This window comes from Grampus griseus (genome assembly GCF_964374135.1).
Source record: "Grampus griseus genome assembly, chromosome: 14".
In the NCBI taxonomy this organism is placed as follows: domain Eukaryota; kingdom Metazoa; phylum Chordata; class Mammalia; order Artiodactyla; family Delphinidae; genus Grampus; species Grampus griseus.
Genome location: NC_139008.1, coordinates 73,198,315 through 73,222,425, shown reverse-complemented (window position 1 = coordinate 73,222,425; position 24,111 = coordinate 73,198,315). Strand labels below are relative to the sequence as shown.

The 24,111-nt window shown below is 53.9% G+C and overlaps 2 protein-coding genes across 8 annotated transcripts in view; one reads left to right on the top strand and one right to left on the bottom strand.

The window, feature by feature from the left end:
• Window positions 1-23,544, top strand: part of ADA (adenosine deaminase) — a 28,625-nt gene extending 5,081 nt beyond the window's left edge. Inside the window, exons 2-12 of one of the 7 annotated variants that reach the window (XR_014297656.1) lie at window positions 7,220-7,281; window positions 14,010-14,132; window positions 16,968-17,111; window positions 17,756-17,871; window positions 19,007-19,134; window positions 19,826-19,897; window positions 19,979-20,080; window positions 20,340-20,404; window positions 21,985-22,114; window positions 22,407-22,844; window positions 23,412-23,456. Coding sequence is in view for 4 of the 7 variants with exons in the window: in XM_082669507.1 (XP_082525633.1) it covers window positions 7,220-7,281; window positions 14,010-14,132; window positions 16,968-17,111; window positions 17,756-17,871; window positions 19,007-19,134; window positions 19,826-20,080; window positions 20,340-20,404; window positions 21,985-22,114; window positions 22,742-22,844; window positions 23,323-23,339 (1,143 nt within the window). In the remaining 3 variants the exon portion in view is untranslated. Of the gene's footprint in view, window positions 1-7,219; window positions 7,282-14,009; window positions 14,133-16,967; window positions 17,112-17,755; window positions 17,872-19,006; window positions 19,135-19,825; window positions 20,081-20,339; window positions 20,405-21,984; window positions 22,115-22,406; window positions 22,845-23,322 lie in introns of all 7 variants that reach the window. The other 6 variants (XR_014297657.1, XR_014297658.1, XM_082669510.1 and 3 more) reach the window with 6 other exon arrangements.
• Window positions 23,545-23,967: 423 nt separating this feature from the next.
• PKIG (cAMP-dependent protein kinase inhibitor gamma) overlaps window positions 23,968-24,111 on the bottom strand; it is a 100,534-nt gene continuing 100,390 nt past the window's right edge. The window contains exon 5 of the transcript XR_014297659.1: window positions 23,968-24,102. The gene's annotated coding sequence lies outside the window, so the exon portion shown is untranslated. The remainder of the gene's footprint in view (window positions 24,103-24,111) is intronic.

Genomic DNA, 24,111 nt, shown 5'->3' with positions numbered 1-24,111 from the left:
GTAGGTCAGCCCTTCCTTGCTGCAGGGAGAGGACACAGCACTGCTGACATGGGACAGGGAGAGGAGAAAACAATCACTTAGTCATTCAACACTTACTGAGCACTTCTTGCTAGGCAGGGCACTGTCCTAGGCCCTGAGGGCACAGCGTGATAGCACAAAGTCACCGCTTTAAAGAAACTAAGAGCTGGGGACAGGGGCATGGTAAGTAAGGAAACTGAGAAAGTCAGTGGGATGAAAACAAAATGGGTGTGTTTGCAGGGGGTCTGGGGAGAAGCAGTGTGATTCAGGTGTGCCTTGAAGGTAGACAGCCCCTCCAGTTGTGAGCGGGAGTCAGATGTGGGAGTGTCTGGTCCTGGAGTCCAAGACCTGGGTCCCCGTCCTGGCTCTGCCACTGACACCTTGGGGGACCTTGGCGAGTGCATGCACCTCCCTGGGCCTTACCGGCCTGCCTAGCGTCTCCCGAGAGCAAGGACTCGGCATGTTTCCCCACGTCCCCACAGAGCCTGGCACCCGAAGGGGGCTTAGGAAATATTTTGTGGCGAGTGGGGATGCTTCCTGTTTAGACCTGGAGGATTTCCTGCAGTTCTGTGATTCGCTGTGAGTCAGGCCCATGGAGAGCGAATGCAGGGGAGGAGGGTGCTGAGTTCTCCTCCTGAGTGGTCAGGAGGCCGGGTGTAGGTCTGGTGCAAGCGCCAGGGAGGTCGTGTGGCAGCGCGCAGGACTTGGGTTAGAGGTGGAGGGACTTGGCTTCTAACCCAGCTCTGCCACTGTCGGCCTGGGTAACCCTGGGCAGGTCACGGAATTCCTCTGAGCTCAGCTTGGCAAGTCAATTCCCCATCTGCAACATGGAGCTGGTGTGTCCCTTGCCCAGGGGTGGAGACCAAATGAAATAAAGGGTCTGAAACCAGTAAACAGCTATTTTTATTGCTGGATTATTTACCTCTGAGGCTAGGCCTGCCGAGCAAGAAGAGCAGGAGCTCAAGGTTCAAACCTGGGTACAAATCCTGACTCCACCACTGCCTCTGTGTCCTTGGATACTTTTCTGAGCCTCAGTTTCCTCATGTGTAAAATGGGAGTGAAGTCCCCACCTCACTGGTTGTAAGAATGAAATAAGATGATGCATGTAGAACATAAGAGATATTCAGTAAGTTGGAGGCCACTGCTGCTACTTCTTTTCTCTGCATGGGTCCAGCGGAGCAGGGTCCCCATCCACCTCTGAGCTGACAGATTTCTCCATGGGTAGTCTCAGTTTTCCAGAAAGTTCAGTGGGAGGCCTGCCTGAGCTTGGACCGCCTGTGGAGGCAGCTCCTGGCCTCTGTTCCTCCCCTGAAACGTGTCTGGGCAGCTTCCCAGGAGGCCCTGAGGAGGGCTGGGACCTGTAGGGCACGGTGGGCAAGTGGCAGGCTCTGCTTTCCCTCCCGCCGGGCAGTCTAGTCTCCCGCAGCCCAGGGGCTTTCTGAGGCCTCCTTCCCTCTCACTGCTCAGCTCAGACTCCCTGAGCACTTGCTGCGTCTGGTGCTGCAGCAAGTCTTCCCAGTGGTGGCTCATCTCCCACCTGGACCACTGTGTCAGCTCTCTGTCCTCTGTTCTGACTTCTCTTCAGCCTGCTTTCCACACAGCAACCAGAGAAAGCTTTTAAAAGGTGACTCCCCTGTGCAAAACCCTTCAGGGGATCACCCTTTACTGTGAGATCTCCCTGCCCTCCACCCCCCTAACTTTCTCTCTGGCCTCATCTCTCACCACCTGATTCCGACACTTAGTGCCTGCATGTCCCTCTGCCTGTTCCCTCACCTTCCTGTTCCTTCCCCCTGGCTGATTCCTCCTCTATTTTCTTCTCACAGGGACCCTTCCCCCCAGCTTCTCAGGAACCATTTGTTGCCTCTTCCAGCTTCTGGTGGCCGCAGGTGTCCGTTGGCTTGTGGCCGCGTTGCTCTCATCTGCTGCTGTGGTCCCAGGGCTGCTTCCTCTTGCGTGTGTCTCTCAAAACTCTCTGCCTCCCTTATAAGGAGAAAGAGGACTGGGTGTAGGGCCCATCCAGATAAATCCAGGAAAAACTCCTCCTCTCAAGGTTTGTAACCCCATCTTTTGCCCTCTGTGGAAGTATATGTTCTGGGGGTTAGGATGTGGCCATCTTTTGCGGGACTTCCGTTCAGCCCTCTGCACGGACCCTGGTGAGGGGGTGACTCCTCCCTCTTGAAGTCTGATCGCCTTTTGCCTTTCTGCGCACCACACACTCCTGGCTTCCCTTCCGTCTCTCTGGCAGCTCTTCTCCAGGCTCACCCTCTTCTCTAAGCCACTGGGTGCTGGTGCTCGTCCGGCCTTTGTCCCATGCTCTTTCCTCGACGTTCCCTTCAGGGTGAGCTCATTCATAATCACAGCCTCAGTCATCTATATTCCCACTCCTATTTCCAGCCTGGACCTCTGAGAGCTCCAGACCTGCACAGCCACTGGGTCCGTCCACGCGCAGTTGGAGGTCGCAGGGGTGTCCCGACTTCACATAAGTGAGATCACACTAACCGTACTTCTGTCCCTGTGCCCTACCCGTCCTCTCCCCCTCAGCACCTGGTCCTCTTCCTGGGCTCTCTGTCTCAGAGCGTGGGAATCGCTACCCACCCAGGCCCAACCTGAAGCATCATCCTTGACATGGCTTCCTGTCCGCCTGCTTTGCCGTATCTGCCTTGCCACCCTGGTCCGGGGCACCATCATCGCTCATAAGCTTCACAAGACCACTTCTAACTGGTCTTTCTATGCTTTGTCCTTTTCAGCTTCAAAGCCTGTCATGGCTTCTCTGTTGCTCTCAGGTTGGAACCCAATCCTCCCTGTGCCCCTGCAGCCTCTCCAGCTCCACAACCGCTCACCTCTCTGAACCCATTTCAGTTCCTCTCGTCCACCACCTCCTCTCCCACTGCATGGCCTTCGCACATGCTGTTCCCTCTGCCTAGATGCTCTTCCAGCCTTCCTGCTCACCCCTGCCTTTGCCTACTTGGCTCCTCTTCGTCCTTCAGCTATTAGCTTAAGCGCTGCTTTCTTTGGGAAGCCATCGCTGGCCCTCTAGCTGGGCGAGTTCTTTTGTTTGTTACCTCTTTGGTAGGTCTGTGTCTGTCCCTCCCAGGAGTTGTCTTGGCTTGTGATTTTACGTTTACCAACGTGACATTTACTTAATGTCTCTCTCCCTTGCTGGACTGTAAGCCTCACGGGAGCAGGACTCTGTCACTTTAGTTTATCTCTCCATCCCCAGTGCACCCAGCAGGGCCTCAACTATTTGGTGAATGAGGGATTCTTAGTTATGCTTATTATGCTAAATGCTGTTGCTACCTGCTGAGTCCTGATCTAAGCACCCTACGTGCAGTCACGTGGTTAAGTCTCAGGAAGCCCTGGGAGGAAGGCATGTCATCTTCCCCCCCTTCCCCCCCCCCAACAGATGAGAGCACCGAGACACTGAAAGCGAAGTAACTTTCTCCAGGTCACCCAGGAAGTGAGTGGAGGAGCTGGGATTGCAGCTCTAACCACAGCACTACCCCATCTCTCTGGCTGGATCCTCGCCATGGCCCTGTGAAGGTTAAAGATAAGAAAACAGAGGCTCAGAAAGGTGGAGTCACCTGTCCAAGGTCAAACAGCTGGTTGGCAGTTCTCTGCACTGGAAGCACTTTCTGAGAACCCGATAAACTTTTGGCACTTTCATCAGGGAATCCAGCAGCTCCCTGGAGGCAGGGTCTGTGACAGAGCTGGTCCTTTGCTGCTGAGTGACTTGCGGAGAGATGTGATTACTTGGACGTCCTCCTGATAGGGAGGCTTGGCGGCCCCTCTCTGCTGGCCTCCCATGGGCCCCAGGCCGGATTTCCCCCACAGGAGGCAGCTCCCGTGGGTGCCTCCAGGATGCCCTGGGGCCAGTGGCTCCCTGGCTACTCCCTCTCCAGCCAAGGCAGCCACTTTCCTGTCCAGGCTCGCAAGTTCCAGAGAAGGCCCCACCCTGATAGAGATGTTTATTAAAATTTTTCTGGCTCTCTGCCTGGCTGGGGAAGAGTTTCTTCCACGACCTGGAACGGGGAGATGACAGCTGCTTTCCCAGTTTCCCAGCACCTGCTGTGCTTCTCTTAACAGCCTGCGGAAAGCGCGCTGGCTGAGAGGCAGGGGCTGTCTTCCTGTGGGCTGACTCCCTGTCTTTTTCTTTTTTAACATCTTTATTGGAGTATAATTGCTTTACAACGTTGTGTTAGTTTCTGCTGTATAACAAAGTGAATCGGCTATATACATACATATATCCCCATATCCCCTCCCTCTTGCGTCTTCCTCCCACCCTCCTTATCCCACCCCTCTAGGTGGTCGCAAAGCACCGAGCTGACCTCCCTGTGCTATGCGGCTGCTTCCCACTAGCTATCTGTTTTACATTTGGTAGTGTATATATGTCCATGCCACTGTCTCACTTTGTCCCAGCTTACCCTTCCCCCTCCCCGTGTCCTCAAGTCCATTCTCTACATCAGCGTCTTTATTCCTGTCCTGCCCCTAGGTTCTTCAGAACCTTTTTTTTTTAGATTCCATATATATGTGTTAGCATATGGTATTTGTTTTTCTGACTTACTTCAGTCTGTATGACAGACTCTAGGTCCATCCACCTCACTGCAAATAACTCAGTTTTGTTTCTTTTTATGGCTGAGTAATATTCCATTGTATATATGTGCCACACCTTCTTTACCCATTCATCTGTTGATGGACACTTAGGTTGCTTCCATGGCCTGGCTATTGTAAATAGTGCTGCAATGAACACTGGAGTGCATGTGTCTTTTTGAATTATGGTTTTCTCAGGGTATATGCCCAGTAGTGAGATTGCTGGGTCGTATGGTAGTTCTATTTTTAGTTTTTTAAGGAACCTCCATACTGTTCTCCATAGTGGCTGTATCAATTTACATTCCTACCAACAGTGCAAGAGGGTTTCATTTTCTTCACACCCTCTCCAGCATTTATTGTTTCTAGATTTTTTGATGATGGCCATTCTGACTGGTGTGAGGTGATAACTCATTGTAGTTTTGATTTGCATTTCTCTAATGATTAATGATGTTGAGCATTCTTTCATGTGTTTGTTGGCAGTCTGTATATCTTCTTTGGAGAAATGTCTGTTTAGGCCTTCTGCCCATTTTTGGATTGGGTTGTTTATTTTCTTGATATTGAGCTGCATGAGCTGTTTGTATATTTTGGAGATTAATCCTTTGTCAGTTGCTTCATTTGCAAATATTTTCTCCCATTCTGAGGGTTGTCTTTTCATCTTGTTTATGGTTTCCTTTGCTGTGCAAAGGATTTTAAGATTCATTAGGTCCCATTTGTTTATTTTTGTTTTTATTTCCATTACTGTAGGAGGTGGGTCAAAAAGGATCTTGCTGTGATTTATGTCATAGAGTGTCCTGCCTATGTTTTCCTCTAAGAGTTTGATAGTTTCTGGCCTTACATTTAGGTCTTTAATCGATTTTGAGCTTATTTTTGTGTATGGTGTTAGGGAGTGATCTAATCTCATACTTTTACACGTACCTGCCCAGTTTTCCCAGCACCACTTATTGAAGAGGCTGTACTTTCTCCACTGTACATTCCTGCTTCCTTTATCAAAGATAAGGTGACCATATGTGCATGGGTTTATCTCTGGGCTTTCTATCCTGTTCCATTGATCTATATTTCTGTTTTTGTGCCAGTACCATACTGTCTTGATTACTGTAGCATTGTAGTATAGTCTGAAGTCAGGGAGCCTGATTCCTCCAGCTCCGTTTTTCTTTCTCAAGATTGCTTTGGCTATTCGGGGTCTTTTGTGTTTCCATACAAATTGTGAAATTTTTTGTTCTAGTTCTGTGAAAAATGCCATTGGTAGTTTGATAGGGATGGCATTGAATCTGTAGATTGCTCTGGGTAGTACAGTCATTTTCACAATGTTGATTCTTCCAATCCAAGAACATGGTATATCTCTCCATCTGTTTGTATCATCTTTAATTTCTTTCATCAGTGTCTTATAGTTTTCTGCATGCAGGTCTTTTGCCTCCTTAGGTAGGTCTATTCCTAGGTATTTTATTCTTTTTGTTGCAATGGTAAATGGGAGTGTTTCCTTAATTTCTCTTTCAGATTTTTCATCATTATACACTGTCTTTTTAAATCCTTAAACTCAGGCTTCCCTGGTGGCGCAGTGGTTGAGAGTCCGCCTTCCGATGCAGGGGACACGGGTTCGTGCCCCGGTCCGGGAGGATCCCACGTGCTGCGGAGCGGCTGGGCCCGTAAGCCATGGTCGCCGAGCCTGCGCGTCCGGAGCCTGTGCTCCACAACGGGAGAGGCCCCAGCAGTGAGAGGCCCACGTACCGCAAAAATAAAAAAAAATAAAAATCCTTAAACTCTTCTTGGACAGGGAGGCAATCTTTGCAGCTGTTTTCAGTTGAGGAAACTGAGGCTCAGAGAGATCAAGTGTCTTGTCTAAGATCACACAGCCAGAGAAGAGGCAGAGCTGGGCATCCAGCCTGATGAGCTCTCCCCAAAGTCCTTGTCCTTAAACTCTTGACCTTGTGTATGGAGTATTGTCCATGGGGCTGAGCATGTAGGAGAGGATCACCAAGATGGCCAAGTATCTGGTGCCCTTTCTGGAGTCCTAGAAGGATCTTATTGTCAAATATTGATTCCTGATAAGCTATGTTTCATTTTCAGTAACACATGCTTTTGAAAATGGAGACTGATTTTTGAAATATGTTGTAGGTATTCACTAGTCCAGAAGGTCTGTGGCCAATCCTTTTTGTTAGAGCTGGATCTTGTTTGGTGAGTTGGCCGAGAGTGGGATCTGCCTGCATGGTGGCTGAGGCTCTGTCGCTCCTCCGGGCCCATGGCTGGCCTCGTGTTAAAGAGCACCAGCTTCAGAATTGGGCTTGGGTTAGAATTCCGGTTCGGCCACTTAGCAGCTGTGGTTAAGAACAAAGGCACTGGGTTGGGTTCCTGTTTCCATCACTTAGAGCTGTGTGGTCTTGGACAAGTTACTTAACCTCTCTGAACCTCAGTGTTCTCCACTGTGAAAGAGGCAGAGATGATAATTAAACCCACCCCACAGACAAGGATGAAACAGGATAATGCGTGTGAACAGTTTAGTGAAGTGTATGTGGTGACTAACGGTCATCACAGTTAGTGTTAACAATGACCCTCTGTAAGGTCCTTCAGGCATTCATGGGTGTCTGTTTTTCTCTCCTTTTCCTCTGCGCCCTTGCAGGTAGAACTGCACGTCCATCTGGATGGAGCCATCAAGCCTGAAACCATCTTATATTATGGCAGGTAAGTCCAGAGATAAGAGGCCTTCTTCCCTAGGAACTTTGACCCAGACGCCTCTGGAGAATTCCAGGGTTGCTGCTTCTTCCTGTATCCCTGTGGAATCAAGCCAGCCCCCAGCCTAGAAAAAGGTGGTCTGTGGGGCACAGAGACCCACAGCCCAAGGCTTCTGCCTTCTGTGCCTCTGACTTTTATCTTCCTGCTGCCAGGTGAGCCAGGGGAAGCTTATCCCACTTTATAGACACGGACACAGAGAGACACCAGAAGACACACACGCACGCACACACACGCACGCACGCACGCACACAGTTCCCAGGGCTGAACCAGTCACTGTTTCTTTGACTCAGCCGAGAGCCTGTGGCAGGCGATGCACCCGCATAGGACGCTGCTACCATTTGCTGAGCATCTCCCAGGGCTGGGCTGGGCTGAGCCTTCTCCTGAGTCAGCGAATTTAATCCCTCCACACTTGGAGGACGAGAGCATTGCCATCCCCATGTCACTGAGAAGAGAGCAGGCTCAGAGAAGTGAAGGCAGTTGCCCAAGGCCACAGAACAAATAGAGTCAAGAGTTGACCCTGGGCCATCTGACCCGCCAAGATTTTCCTACTCACGATGGTAACCTGTTGGGAGCCGCGGAGAAGTGGTGCCCCCTCTCTGGGCCCAAGTCTCTGCATCTTCCAAAGGAGAACGTACCTCTTGCCTCTGCTCTCGTGGATGCTGCTGGGCCGAAGGGCCCCCAGCATCCCCAGTGAGGGAGGTCCGCCCTCCCTCCCCACATTTCAAGGGCTCATGTTATCCCCTCTCTGGGGTCTAGCACTTAAAAGCAAGGACTTCAAGGGCCAGTGGATCTGGATTCAAATCTGGACACACTGTTTCCTTGCTGTGGCCTCAGCCTCTGTAGGTTGAAAGTAAGAACAGGACCTTCTCCAGAGCTGACCTGGGAGATGGGGTCCCTCCCGCCCCCTACCTCTCCTGTTCCTCATGGGTTTGTTCTATGCTCATTTTGTTTGGAGCTGGGAGGTCTCTGCCTCTCCTCACTGCTTTGAGCAGTTCAGCTCTGGATCCAAGTTTGAACCCTCTGTTTCATAAGCCAGAACCCCCTCACTTATCCAGACACCCACTCCTTAGGAGAGAACTGATGATCCTTGGGCGTTTGCCCCGACACTTAAAAGTGTCTCTTGCGGGCTTCCCTGGTGGCGCAGTGGTTGAGAGTCCGCCTGCTGATGCAGGGGATACGGGTTCGTGCCCCGGTCCGGGAAGATCCCACATGCCAGTGAGCCATGGCCACTGAGCCTGCGCGTCCGGAGCCTGTGCTCCGCAACGGGAGAGGCCACAACAGTGAGAGGCCCGCGTACCACCAAAAAAAAAAAGTGTCTCTTCCAATTCCCTGAGAGGGTTCTGGCAAGAACACGCTTCTCCTTCTTGTTGCACTTTTTCTGCCCTAGGAAGCTGTTGTTGATTTAATTTTTATTTAACTTATCATGTAAGTATATTAGCCTTTACTGCATGGCAAGCACTGCTTTAAATGTTGTACCTGGATTGACTTACTGGAATCTGGTGACAACTTGTGAGATAGGTATATTATTGACCCTGTCTTACCGACGAGGGAACTGAGCCAGGATAGGGGAAGTAAGTTATCTCGTAAACACAGGTGTGACTCCGGGTCCATACCCCTGACCATTGCTCCTGCCAGCTGGAGGTTTAGGTAAAGTATTGCACAAAAAACACTTAGCTGAGGGCGAGCAGGCTACATGCTCCATAAATGTCACTTAACGATAATATTATTAATTGGAACCTATGGCTCTGACTCACTGGGGTTAAGCCCCTTGGATTATCTCTGCCTGTCCTTTGCCCATGTCAAGTGCCAGTTATTGATTCAGGGACCTTAATGAGGCCATTAGGGTGGGTTAACCGGGCACCAGGATGGGGTCTAATCGCAGGTGCTCATTAAAGGGTCACATAGCGCTCATTAGCGGAGCAAGAAGGTGAGAGTGTCCAGGGCGGGGTAGAGGGAGGAGGAAAAGGAAAAGCCCTTGTGGGGCAACTGGTCGGATTTTCTGTTTCCCACAACCATTTGGCGTCTTGGGAACTGTCTAGGCACCTCCATGGGCCCTAGAGAGGTGGGTGCGGGTTTGATCCAGCTGGAGTTTGATCTTGAGGTCAGCAGGCAGGGGGACCGGGGAGTTGGTCAGACTGGGAAATGGACAGAACACGCTGGAGGACTCCCAGCTGTGAGTGAGCTGGGCTGAGAGGGGGAAGGAGGGCAGCATCTGGCCCGTGGCCCCTCCCTCACCCTGGCCAAATCCAGTAGCCTCTTTTCTGCCCCTGTGACTTGGGCCTCAGTTGACTGTTCTCACCTGTTTCTTTTTTTTAATTTATTTATTTATCTATTCATTTATTTTGGGCTGTGTTGGGTCTTCATTGCTGCATGCGGGCTTTCTCTAGTTGCAGTGAGCGGGGGCTACTTTTCGTTGCGGTGCGCGGGCTTCTCGTTGCGGTGGCTTCTCGTTGCCGAGCACGGGCTCTAGGCGTGTGGGCTTCAGTAGTGGCACGTGGGCTCATTAGTTGTGTCTCGCGGGCTCTAGAACGCAGGCTCAGTAGTTGTGGTGCACGGGCTTAGTTGCTCCGCGGCATGTGGGATCTTCCCGGACCAGGGCTCGAACCCATGTGCCCTGCATTGGCAGGCGGTTTCTTAACCACTGCGCCACCAGGGAAGCCCTCACCTGTTTCATTTTCTTTTTTTTTTTTTTTGGCTGCACCACACAGCTTGTGGGACCCTAGTTCCCTGACCAGGGATTGAACCCCAGCCCTCAGCAGTGAGAGCACAGAGTCCTAACCACTGGACCACCAGGGAATTCCCTCACCTGTTTCTTCTTATTCCATCTTCTCTCCGGGGGCTTAACTTCTTTCTCAATCTCCTTCCTGACCCTGCCAGCTCTTCTCCAAAGCACATACTGAATCTGGCCACTGTCTCCTCCCTGTCACCATCCTGGTCTGAGCCATTGGACTATTGCAGTGGCCTCCTGACCAGTCTCCAGGTGTCCACCCTGGCCTCCCCCATCTACTGTCCCCACAGTACTGTAGTCAGAACAGTCATCTCAAAACATAGAGTGATCAGATCACTTCCTTTCTCAAACCCTCCTGCCGTGCTCAGGGTCAAAGCCAAAGCCTACACACGTTCCTTGAAGTCCTACAAAGCCTGTGTTAACCTCTCTTCTCAAACATGCCAGATCTTGTAAACAGAGAGTTTGGGTAATTTGCTCAAGGTCACACAGCCTTTATTTTTTTAAAAAATTTAAAATTTTATTTATTTTTGGCTGCCTTGAGTCTTCGTTGCTGTGCACAGGCTTTCTCTAGTTGTGTCGAGCTGGGGCAACTCTTTGTTGTGGTGCATGGGCTTCTCATTTCGGTGGCTTCTCTTGTTGTGGAGCATGGGCTGTAGGCATGTGGGCTCAGTAGTTGTGGCACGTGGGCTCAGTAGTTGTGGCATGCGGGCTCTAGAGCGCAGGCTCAGTAGTTGTGGCGCACGGGCTTAGTTGCTCCGCGGCATGTGGGATCTTCCCAGACCAGGTGTCAAACCCGTGTCCCCTGCATCAGCAGGCGGATTCTCAACCATTGCGCCACTAGGGGAGTCCCACACAGCCTTTAAATAAGAGCTGGGATTTAAACCCAGGCCACTGGGCTTCAGAGTCTGCCATCTTTCCCTGGACACACAAATAGTCTCATTCGTTCCTCCCTGTACCTTGAAAACAAAATATCATCTGTGTTTTACTGACAAGGATATGGAGGTCCTCAAGGGGACAGCTCCTGCCCAGGGTGATCTCGTACCTACAGGAGGAGGATGGACTTTGAACTCCACACTGGGCTCTCAGTGTGTCACCCAGCGTGGAGGGCAGAGGACTGAGCAGCACCCGGGGCATGGCCATGGCTATGGGGAAGCAGGGCCATCTAAGAGCTGAGCTTGGCTCTGGGTGGAGGGAGCCTTGGCTGCGGTTAGTGGCTGTGGGTTGCAGGGGACCTAGGAACAACTCCTTCCTGCCTCAACCTTGGGTCCCAGACAGGATCTTTACAGCTCAGTCTGAGTAGCTTCCGGAGGCCCGGTCCCCTGTGAGGTGCTGGATCGTCTCCTAGCGGACCGCTGTGGCAGCTCTGGTTTCTGCCCTGTTTCCCTCTGTCTGTTCCCCACACCACAGCCAGGAGGAGCTCTTTAAAAAGTACATCTTTTCATGTCACTCCCTTGCTTAGAATCCTTCAGTGGCTTCCGGTGCTTTCAGGATAAGGTCCCAGCTCCTGCGAAGCCCCCATTTGGCAGTGGACTCATCTACCACTGACCCTGCTCTGAACTGTAGCCTCCCTGCCCTGGAATTCCCTCGCTGCTTCTGCCTGGGGCTCTCGGCAGGGCTCCGACCCCGCCTGCCTGGATCTCTCCGCCTGCTCCCTCAGGGGAAAAGGACAGTCTAAATCTTCTGCTTAAATGTCACCCCCTCCGAAAGGCCTTCCCGGGCCACTCTATCTGTGGGGTAAAAAGATCTCTCTTGGGTGACTGTTGAGGAGAGAGGCTGGAGAAGAGACTAGTTGGAGAAATATTTAAGAAGAAATTATTAGGACTTGGGGACCGGCTATTGATGGGTAAGGGAGATGGAGTCTGGGGGAGCCCCCTGTCTCTGGTTCAGGCAGCTGGATGGATGGAGGAGCTGTATTAGGAAATGTGGAGCCTGGGAGGGGGAGGGGTTTGAGGGGAGGGGAAAGGGGACGATCAGACACACAGGTCTGCCTTGGTCACGGCTATCCATCCAGTGCCCAGCACATCGTGGGCCCTCGGATGCTGATGTGCAGAGGGAGAGGACTGAAAGCTCTGGATCTCTGGATCAGTCCAGGGGACCTGGGGCAAATGTGGCCGTTGTGCTTGGGAATATGGGGGTCGGAGCCTTAGCCACACCTCCTCTGCCTTCCACCCACCAGCTCCCAGAAAGATATCCAAAATATAGTATCTAACAACTGGTACGGGCTCTGCAGAGGCTACGGTGACTAGGGATGGCCTCATGAGGGTGACCTTGGGGCAGACTGACCAGCAGGGGAAGGCCCAAGGGCGCTGAGCCCCTGACCTCGGTGCTAGGACTGCACCCGGGGCTTCATCTTCCCCGGGGACGTCTCGCAGGGATGGGAGTCTGACTGGCAAACTGGGCAACAGGGTGACCCCGTGGTGATACCCACTGGTCACTCATAGGTTCTGGGGTCATGCAGAAGGGGAAGAAGGCATATTTAGGAGGTTTAGGGAACAGGTATTTATGTAGGGAAATATTTTAATAACAAGCTATTAAAGGACTTCAACACTTGGGTTGAATTTCCATTTCTTTGGCAATGTCCTCCCTTCTATCTTCTGTTCTTGCTTTGTGGATAACTGGAGGCTGAACCTCCTGGTTTAATCACATAATTTTCTTAATCATTTGCTCTTTTTTTTTTTTTTTTTTTTTTTTTGCTGTACGCGGGCCTCTCACTGTTGTGGCCTCTCCTCTTGCGGAGCACAGGCTCCGGACGCGCAGGCTCAGCGGCCATGGCTCACGGACCCAGCCACTCCGCGGCACGTGGGATCTTCCCAGACCGGGGCACGAACCCGTGGCTCCTGCATCGGCAGGCGAACTCTCAACCACTGCGCCACCAGGGAAGCCCCCATTTGCTCCTATTTTTTATCTTGTCTTTTGTTCTACCTGCTGGAGGATTTTCTCAACTTTATTTTCCATTCCTTTTATTACAGCCTGATGGGCGTGGCCATATTCTTCCAAATCTTCAAGAGCTCTTTCTTACTTTCTGAATGTCCTGTTTTTAAAAAGGGATGCTCTTGTTTCAAGGATGTAACATCGTCTCCTCTCTTTGAGGCTATTCATTTTGGGTTTTTAAGTTTTCTCTGCATTTCTCTGTTTCTGTAGAGTGCCTTTGGTCTTTTGTCCCTCATGGTAGAAGCATTTCTTGACAGGTGTCCTCGGCCTGTCCCTTTTATCTTAAAGGTGGGAAAACTGAGGCCAGGGGTGACCCATGAGTTGGGACAGAGCCAGGAGGAGTAGAGGAGGCTGGAGCATGAGAAGCGGGGAAGGCAGCCCAGCCTTGCACCCTGCTGGTCCTGGCTGGGGGGAGGTGGAGATGCCAGTGGAGAGGAGGAGGCCCCAGACCAGAAGGGCCGTTCTCCGCCAGCCCTTACCGAGTGGTTGCCGTGGCCCAGCCGTGTGTGGGAGGCTGTGGTCAGGGAGGGGAGAGTGCTGGCAGGGTGGATGGCTGGGCTGGCTTCCCTCTCCCAGCACAGTGGGCCAGGCCAGCCTCCCTGGTGTGCCGGCCAGAGGGAGGGTGGGGGGGGGGGAAGTCTGGCGCCTGCTCCTGTCCCAGGCACTGTGTGCTACAGTTCTTGCCCTGATAACCCCTGACCTGGCACGCGACCAGCCAGCTCTACCAAGCACTTGCCCTGGCACCTTCCCTGTCCCCAGGCACCAGGGGGCGTGTGTGTGTTCATGTGCACTTTAAATGGACTTTAACCCCAGTTGTGCCCCTTGAGATTTGCTGGCTGGTCATGGCCTTGGGGACAGAAGATCCTAGAAGGATTCAGGTCCTGGTTCTATATGCCCTGGGCCTCAGTTTTCCCATCTGTCCAATAAGAGGGGTCAGATGCCCCCACCCCCACCCCCCGCAAGGAGTTGGTAAGGTCCTGCCCAGGGTTGTCCATCACCCTCATTGTTTTGTCCCCAGGAAGCGGGGCATCACCCTCCCTGCCGACACACCAGAGGAGCTGCGGGACATCATCGGCATGGACAAGCCGCTCAGCCTCCCGGGCTTCCTGGCCAAGTTCGCCTACTACATGCCCGCCATCGCGTAAGTCTTCCCACCCGCCGTGAACCCTGGGCAGCGTCGGTCCCTGTGCCCACATCGGGCTGCCTGCACACCTCAGCCTGTGGGGTGGGAGAAGGCGCTGTATAACCCTGCTCTGCCTCTCACCATTGTGTGCACTCCTGCGAATCTCTCCATGCATTTGGGCCTCGGTTTTCCCTTCTGGAAAATGGGTATGATGGGCTGAACCTCCTTCAACTTCTATAGAAAAGTGACAGAATGTGGGGGTTAAGAACATAGATCCTAGTATCAGATTCTTTCAAGAAATAACTTCGACGCTGGGCAAATTTGCCCTCTCTGGGCCTCAGTTCCCTTATCTAGACAATGGGGCTTATGACCCTCTCTACCTCCTAGGGCTGGGGTTTGGAATGGACACAGCACTGTCCTCAGCAAGCCTCCTCTTACTGGGAGGACAATTGCTACCTGTATCGACAGCCAGGCACTGCTGTGTTTATGTTACTTTTCATTCCTTCCATTTTTTGATAGCAGAATATCTTAGATATAGAAGAATATAATGTGTGTACAGTTCACAGAACTATTCTCTTTGTAGCTGTCCACAGTCCTGTGAGCTAGACACACTCCTCATTTGCAGAGGAGGAAATGAAGGCTCAGGAAAGTGAAGGAACTTGCCCAGGACCGCACAGCTGGCAAGGGGTGAAGCCCAGATTCTTGTCCTGATGTCGCCTTGAGCCTCCTGGCACGAGGCAGAGTTTCCCAAGGCAGGCGAGAATGGGGCCTTGGCGGTCAGTGCTGCCAGAGCTCAGGAGGGGGAAGATGTAGAGGGGGCTGGGGAGTCAGGGAAGGCTGCTTGGAGGAGGAAAGTGTGGACTGGGCCTTGGGAGAGAAAGGCTGTGATATTGTCCAGAGGGCTGGACCTGAGGAACGGTCTGGAGGATGGGTTGTTGGAGGACGAGTGAGGAAGGTGTGTGAGGCTGGTGGAGGCCTTTGGCTGGGTAAGTGGCAGGACAGGAATGAGGAGTCCTGGGGAAGGAAGATGTATGCCGAGGCTGCTGGCTGCTTTCTGGAAGCTTCTGGGCTCTGCCTGGAAGGCATCGACTGCCCCCATCCTTGGCCTGGGTCAGCAGATGGTCTGGCATACATGCTGCCTCTCCCCCGGACGAGGAGCGTCTCCCACGCCACTGCCCAGGTGGCTCCTGTCTCTGGGCCACAAGACAGAAGAGGACCAGCTTCCTGAAGGCTTAAGCCACTTTTGATTTGCATTTCGTTGGTGACTAGTGATGTCAGGCACCATTTCATGGGCCTGTTGGCCATTTGTATGTCTTTTGAGAAATGTCTATTCAGGTCCTTTGCCTACTTTTTATCAGTTTTTGTTGTTTGTTTTGCTACTGAATCATAGGAGTTCCTTCCACATTTTGGGTGTTAGCCCCTTATTGGATGTGTGGTTTGCAAATATTTTCTCCCATTGGTAGGTTGCCTGTCACTCTGTTGATGGTTTCCTTTGCTGTGTAGAAGCTCTTTAGTTTGGTGCAGTCCCCCTTGTCTATTTCGGCTTTTTGTTGCCTGCGTGTGTCCTTTTCTCCTGTTTCTCCTCCCTGCTGGCCTACACTTACCACTCAACAAATATTTCAGTGGCTGCAATGTCCTAGGCTCTGTCCCTGGCTGAGGGATCGTAGCCGACGAGACAGAGGGAGGGGTCCTTGTCTCATGGAGACTACGTTCTAGTTGGGGAGGTGAAAGCCAGCTAATAAAGAAACCACGTGATCTGTGATGTCGAGTGGTGATAAGGGCCATGGAGAGAACTGAAGCCCAGGGGAAGAGGTGAAAAAGGGTGAGGAGATGTTTTAAAATGAGGTGGTCAGGGCTTCCCTGGTGGCGCAGTGGTTGAGAGTCTGCCTGCTGATGCAGGGGACACGGGTTTGTGCCCGGTCCGGGAAGATCCCACATGCCGTGGAGCGGCTGGGCCCGTGACCATGGCCGCTGAGCCCCTGTGTGTCCGGAGCCTGTGCTCTGCAACGGGAGAGGCCACAACAGTGAGAGGCCCGCGTACCGCAAAAAATAAATAAATAAATAAAAAATAAATTAAAAAAATTAAAATAAAATAAGGTGGTCAGGGAAGGCTTCCCCGAGGAGGTGAGGCTGGAGGCGGGCTCTGAATGGAGGGAGGAGGGAGCATAGGGTGATCTGGGTGAAGAGCCTGCAGGCTGGGGTGCTGTAAACACGAAGGCCCTGACGTGGGAACAAGCTTGGTTGTTCGCTGGACAGAAAGAAGACCCTGGAAGAGTCATGGAAGGAGCGGGAGGCTGGCAAGGGCCCAGATTACGCAGGCCTTGTGGGGGGTTGGGAGGTGGGGTTGAGACTTACTCTACGAGGTGGGAGGCCATTAGGGTTCAGAGTGGAGGAGTGATGTTGATTTCCTTTTTTTTTTTGCCCACGCTGCACAGCTTGTGGGATTTTAGTGCCCCGACCAGGGATTGAACCCGGGCCCTGAGCAGTGAGAGCGTGAAGTCCTAACCACTGGACTGCCAGGGAATTCCCTCTTTGATTTCCATTTTTAAAAGATTGAGCTAGCTGCTCTACAGGGGCAAGCTGGAGACCAGGAGGCCAGTTAGAGAGGTGAGGTGGTTAGAACCAGGGCGGAGGGGGCGAGAACTGGCATCGAGTTTGGAAGCAGAGCTGACAGGACGTGCTGTGCTTCTAGGATTTTCTCCAGCAGATGCCCGGAGCTTTGGGCTGGGTGATGAGAGATTGGGGGGCCACACATGGGTTTGATCTGCTATGGGCAGGGGACAGCTTTGTTATTCCTGGAGCTCCCAAGGGCCTTGGGGCAGTTTGTCCCCAGCCACTCTCTTCCCTTCCCAGGGGCTGCCGGGAGGCCATCAAAAGGACTGCCTACGAGTTTGTGGAGATGAAGGCCAAGGAGGGCGTGGTGTACGTGGAGGTGCGCTACAGCCCGCACCTGCTGGCCAACTCCAAAGTGGAGCCGATCCCCTGGAACCAGGCTGAGTGAGTGACCGTCTGGAGGGCTGTGCTGGTGCTGTGGCAGGGTGGCCTGACCCAAGACCGCGAGGGGCAGCCTGGGAGGCCGTGGCCCAAGCAAGACTTTGGTCTGGCTCCCTGAACTGGCCCACAGTTTATCCAGTGACTCTTAGGGGTCTATCCTAACCCTGCAACCAAAGTGAGTTTGGCCCACTCCTGCCCCTCTGCCTGGACCCCAGGGATGTCTAAGCGGTACCACTCAACCACCTTGCTCCCTTCTAGCCATGACTCTGATACTTGTGGACAAGTGGGAATCACAACAGGTGAGCTTAGCTTAGCAGTGCTCTCCATCTTGGGTGGGAGGAGGGCTGTGTCTGACAACCCCCCGAACTGGGACAGTCTTCGCAGGTCTGGAAGCGTCCAGGCAGTTCCAAGGAAGCTGGAAGGGGGTGCGCTAGGGCTTGGGGCTATCTCCCTCGTCCTTTCCTCAGAGGCAGTGGGTTAGTGGGGCTGAGGGCTTCTCCTGGAAGATCCCTCTTCCTCCTCTTTCTCTCCTCCTTTCCTTCCCCTCTTTACTCCCCCGCCTCCCCTCCCTCCTCTGTCCCAGTCCCAGGGCTGTCCTTTAGGTCTGTCTTTGCCTCAGGCCCACCCCTACTCTTCTCTGCACACAGAGGGGACCTCACCCCGGATGAGGTGGTGTGTCTAGTGGACCAGGGCCTGCAAGACGGAGAGCGAGACTTCGGGGTGAAGGTGCGGTCCATCCTGTGCTGCATGCGCCACCAGCCCAGTGAGTGTGACCTTGGCCCCGTCCCTGGCTGCCCATCTGATGCCACCACAACCTCCTGGCCGGGCACAGGGGCCATACCAGTCCCCATGGTCTCTCTTGAGCCCATCAGTTGGACCTCGGGTCTTCCTCCTGGGCAAGCTCGGAACTACCTGCAACAGAATTTTCTCCCCAGGGAGGCTGAGCCTGGGAGCCACATGACCTGCAGGAGGCTTAAAATCAAGGGAGGCTGAACGACAGAGAAAAGCCTAAGCCTGGTTCCTGTCAGGCTGCAGTCCTCCCTTGAGACCCTGTGGGCCAGGCCCCCTCCTGTCAGGGCTGTGGAACCTGGGACTAGGTCTCAGCGCCAGGGCCTGAGGGGTCTCCCTGTGACCAACACTGGTCACATCTCCAGGGCTTGTGCTTCCAAGGCAGAGCCCCGCTGTGTGACTCTCTCCAGGTCACATCACCTCTCTGGATCTCAGACGTGCCTTGTCACAGGAGGTGATCGTAGTTACCCCATTCTCTGCTCTAAGGAGTAGTGAGCCCACGGCGAGGGGCTAGTGTCAACCTGCAGGGCCTCCCTGTGCAGAGTGGCTTGGGGTATTTTCTCTAATCCTCACGGGTCTAGGAGACAGGACCACCATCGTTTATCCCCATTTGACAGATGAGGACACTGAGGTAGAGAGAGGCTCAATCAGGAAGGCACAAAGCCCGGAGCAGAACCCAGGGCCACCTGGTTCCAAAGCCTGGGGTTGGTCATTCTTTTTAAAACACTTTACAATGACCAACGTCAGCAATGTGTTTAGTAACACTAGTGGGAGCTGTTTTAGGTTTAAATGTTAAACTGTGCGGACCTCCATCTCATCTGCTAAGTTGAGGGTGGGTGTGGGGATTGAGAGAGAATTGCTATTTGTCGTTTACCGAGCCCAGGCCCTGACCTCGCTATCTCACACGTGCAGCCTCGGCAAAGCCTCGCTGTGACCGTGAGCCACAGCACGAGGCTCTCTGCGAGGAGAGGATGCTGAGGCCCCGAAGGCCGCGGGGTCAGACCTTGAAGATGGGACACTGGGCCTTGTGCTGGCCTTGGGTGGGAGGGCGGGGAGGGTCTCTCTCCTCCGTGCTGCTGCCAGAGGCCCGGCGGGCATCTCGCCCACAGGCTGGTCCCCCGAGGTGGTGGAGCTGTGTAAGAAGTACCGGCAGCAGACCGTGGTGGCCATCGACCTGGCCGGAGATGAGACCATCCAAGGCAGCACCCTCTTCCCTGAACACGTGCAGGCCTACGCGGTGGGTCCTGGGGGACGGAGGCAGAGGAGAGGCTGGCTCTGGGGGAACCCCGTGGGGAGCTGGTCTCTATACCAGTAGCAGGAAGGCACACCGACGGGGGATCACGAGGCCTCCTGGGCTCCCAAGTGTGTGTGACTGGTTCTAGGAGCTCTAGAAGTTGGGAATCTGGTATGAAAGAAAAAACCCCACTTGGTGCTGGAGGGTCCTGGGTTGGAGCCTTTCGGCCTAATGATTCGCTGTGTGACCTTGGGCGAGACTCTCTATTCTCTGGGCCTGTTTCATCTGCTGGGATGACTGGGTTGGAGCAGACGTCTCGAAGCCTCATGCTGTGCTTCCCGTGGAAGGGGTGAAGCATGGGGTGGAGAGTAGGGGCTCTGGAATCCCTTCCTAGCGGTCTGACCCTGGTCGTGATACCTAATTCTCCTGAGTTTCAGTCCCTCCCCGCTCCCTGTAAGATAGGTATTAGAGCAGTTGTGAATATGACGTAAGGTGTCTAAACCATTTCCTCCAGTGTCTGACTCGTAATAACTGTCTAATAAAGGAGGACTACCACTTAAATGATTACAAAAACGGAACCCACCCGACCTCCCTGTCTGGGAGCCAGCCAGGCTGACTCAGCCCGAGTGTAGTGAAGGCAGGGCCTGCGGGGCCGAGCCCCAGGCCGCCCCTGACCAAGCCCTCGCCCTTACAGGAGGCCGTGAAGAGCGGCGTCCACCGCACGGTCCACGCCGGGGAGGTGGGCTCGGCCGAGGTGGTGAGAGAGGTGAGTGGCTGGGCAGGCGGTGGGGCCCTTCTCCCCGCTCGCCCCGCAGCCCGTGCTGGGCTCCACGCTGCTTGTCAACAGGCCGTGGACGTGCTCAAGACCGAGAGGCTGGGGCACGGCTACCACACTCTGGAGGACCCGGCCCTCTACAACAGGCTGCGGCAGGAAAACATGCACTTCGAGGTGAGGGGAGGGGGAGGTCAAGGGAGCGGTGGAGCGCACGGAGGGTCCAGCAGCCGCGGGGAGCGTGGGCCGCGGGCCTTGGAGCTGCTGGGTGGGGGGAGGAAGGCAGGACTGACGGCTCCTGGGACTCTGCTGCGAGGGGGCCGCTGTGACCGGGGCAAGAACGGCGCCGGAGGAGGTGGCGCCAGCTGGCCTGGGGACGGGGGTCAGCGCAACCCTGGGGGCTTCATGCCAGCCACCCACCCGCCTGCTCTTCCAGGTCTGCCCCTGGTCCAGCTACCTCACCGGCACCTGGAAGCCAGGCACGGAGCATGCAGTCGTTCGGTGAGGCCAGGTCCCCTGGGCTCCGTTCAGTTTTGTACTAGGAAAGCCAAGGGTGGGAAGGGGATGCAGCGACTGGGCGCTGGTTCCTGCGGGGTCTCCTGGGTGTGAAAGCTCTTCAAATGCTTGGGAAGCGGGCGCTATTGTCCCCGTCTTACAAGTGAGGAAGCCAAAGTCTGGATGTGGTGTAACTTGATTATGAGGCCACCCAGCCTTTGGATAGCACAGCTGGGGGCCCCGTAGCTCATCCAGCTATAGCAGAATGCCCTGCTACCCCAAAGGAAACTTCCACACTCCAGATTCCACCTCCTAGGAATTAGGAAGATGAGTCTCTCTTGCTCACGTGGTCTCTGCTCCTGGCCCCTCTGGGCATTCCCCCAGCACATCCTGAAGCTTTCCCCAGGAGAGCCTGTCCCGTCCCACCCCACCCCGAGGCTGCCCCATAGGCTTAACTAAGAAGCTTTGGCCCTTCTTCAGGTTGCCCTGGGACTGAGCCCTGGGCGAGGCCTCAGGAGGGAAAAGCTGACCCAGAAGTTCACTAAGAACTCGGGGTGACCATATTCAGGCCAGCACTGAGGTCTGTCCGCCAAGCTTACGAGAAGGAGAGGAGCTTGGGCTCGCTCACACTCTGAGTACAAGGCGGGCCTGAGATGCTTTAGGAGTGTGGAGTGTGCAGTACCTACAGGACACCCAAGGCATGTGGGCATACAGCCTGTGGGCTGGAGAAAGACTCAGAGTCACCTAGAGATACGGTGGTTGAAGGAGAAGTGATGGCCTCAGCAGACGGTGGAGCACGAGGGCCTAGGATTCTGGTAACTGACTGTACTGCTGAACTGAATGAATAAGCATTTTCAGAACTCTAATGGAAAACTGATGAATTCATAAAAGTGCTAACAAAAGATCAAGGTAAACAAAATTACATGGGACTGAGTGAACTGATGAGGATGATTATAATTTTTGTGATTTTCTGTTTGAATAAAAAAAAAGAGGGCCTAGGAGAGAATCCAGGACAGTGACGTTGAAGGTACAGGCAGGAGGAAAGCCACGAGTGCGGTGTCCAAGAAATCTAGGGAAAAGGTCAACAGTATAAAATTCTGCTCCACAAGTCGGGTGAAGTTAGAGCTAGGAAAAGTCCATTGGATTTAATAAGATGGTGGTCAGGGATTATGCTAAGAACAGGCCCCATGGCGTATCTGAAGAGTCAGATCCCACGGGGGCTGAGGACGGTTGGTGAAGGGGGCAGACGACTCGCAGAGTGCGGCTGTGGAGGGCAGGGCCAGAGGCGGGTAGCTAGAGCGGGCTGTTGCTTTTCTGGCCTCGCCAAGCCGGCCCCTCTCCTGCCTTTGCCTGGCTCTGGCCTGGCTGGATGGCTTTAAGTCTTGAGTTGCTAGTAATGTGGCCTTGGACAAGTCACCCGAGTTCCCTGAACTTGTGTCTTCCTCTGTACAACGAGGAGAACCTCCAGGCCTGTCTAAGGGTGCCGCGCGGTTCAAAGGAGTGTGGATGTCCACGTGCAGAGACTGTTTACACAGCAGTAATGGGAGGCGCTTCTCCCCCTCCCCCCCACCCCCTGCATTGTCCAGGTTCAAAAACGATCAGGCTAATTACTCCCTCAACACGGATGACCCACTCATCTTCAAGTCCACCCTGGACACTGATTACCAGATGACCAAACAGGACATGGGCTTCACTGAAGAGGAGTTTAAGAGACTGGTGAGTGGGTGTGTGCCTTGACTCTGGGCCCTGGGAGTGTGTGAGGCCTGCAGGTCCTGTCCAGGGCCCGGAAGCCCTGGAGAATGAGGGGTGAGTCTGCTGCAACAGGCCAGGCCAAGGCAGACCTGGAGTTCGATGCCTTCCACGGAGAAGACATCTTCGGCTGAGATCCTGACCTAGGACTGGGTTTTTTATCCTCTGCTTCGGTCAAGTGCCTTGAAAGACTCTGAAAGCTGTCAACCATCTCCCCAGAAAGGTGTGCTCAGCTATACATTTTGCACACACTTTTCAGGCCACTCAGAGACCCCAGGATGAGCCCTTGATTTCCGTGGTTCTGACATCCCAAGTCTGTCCCTGCAGGACTGTCTCTCTGGCGCCACACATCCCACCCCGTCTCTCCAAGGTTTCTCCAACCTCCCTGCCACATCTGTGTATCACGTCCTGCCACGTTAAGAACCCAGAACCTCACAGTCTCTGCTCTGGCGGGTGCTGCCGCGTGACCTTGGACAAGGCCTCGCCACTCTGAGCTTAATGAATTGCCCATGTTTAATGGACTGTCACTAGATTGCTAAGGACTCCCTCCTATGCTCTCTGGTTTCACACTGTCTGCCGTGCTGGCCCTTCCAGAACATCAATGCGGCAAAGTCCAGTTTCCTCCCAGAAGATGAGAAGAGGGAGCTTCTTGATCTGCTCTATAAAGCCTACGGGATGCCACCTTTGGCCTCTGCAGGTATGTTTCTGATGGAGCTGCTGGGCTGGGGCCCTGCCCAGGTCCTGGCTCCCCACCTGTCTTTCCAGGGACTTCTAGCAAGATGCCCTCCCTTCCTCTCCTGGGCAGCACCAGGGATGCGTGATGACTTCCTGGCTGGTGGTCCTCCCTCACTGCACAGGCTCACTTCCTGCATAATGCTGTGAGGCTGGTCTGAGGAGGAGCCTTTCTCAAGCCCACTCCCAAGGTCTTGGCAACTTGGGGCATCTCCAGGGCTGCCCAAAGCCAAGGGCAGGGAGTTGAGCCCAGGGTGCAGCTAGGTTCTGCTTCCTTCCTTCCTGTGTGGCCTTGACAGAGCCTTTCCTTGCTCTAAGCCTCAGTCTCCCCATCTGTAGAAAGGGGTTCCTCTCTGGCTCTGATGTTCTGTGATTTTTTTTTTTTTTTTTTTAAATGTCCTGGGTACTACAAGTTGCCTCACCTTTCTGCTTCTCTTGGCAAGCAGGGCAGTGTCCCTGAAGACATCGTGGCCACCTCTCAGAGTCCTCACCCTGTGGATGGAGTCCTCACAGCTCCCTTTACTCCTTCCAGGGAGACTATGATTTCCAGAGTCAGCTACTGACGCTCGTGAAGCCCACATGCCTGTTTCCGTACACACATATACCTCCGCCTGGCCGTGTCTCTCCTCTGATTGTGTGCCCGGGCCAGGATCAGGGCCTGTGGCTGGTTGAATCTGAATCCCTCCCTCCTCTGGTAACCTGTGCTGAAAATCTGGTGCTTAATAAAGAAAACAACAGCTGGGGTTGTGCAGCACGTGGTGTGTGGCGCTGCGGTCGGAGCGGGCCAACTTGGGTTTGTGGAGAACAGAAGGAGCCCCTGGGGCCCCCCGACGCAGGCAGCCTGCCCAGCAGCAGGGTCCCGAGAGCCTGGTGGGCTCTGTGAATGGGGGGGGGGGCAAAGCGGGGCCCAAAGCCTACTCTCCGTCCAGAAGAAACCAGGCTTCTCTTGAAGGCTTATCTGCTTAAATGCTCCCTGAACTCTTAACCCCCTCTTACTCTAGGTCCTAAGTGGGGAAACCTTCCTTTTGGGTTCCCAAAGCTGTGAATTGGGGTGAGAGAGGGTAAGATGGAAGATGATTCTTCAGATACTGGCCTGAGGTGTGGTGCTGGCCTCTGCGGTACCCCAGCATCTTCTCAGGTACTTCATTCCGTGGAAGCCCGGGGCAGCAATGGGTCCCAGCTAATCATGGCCTTGGGGGAACAAGGCCCAGCCCCTGCTTTTGCTGTTTAAA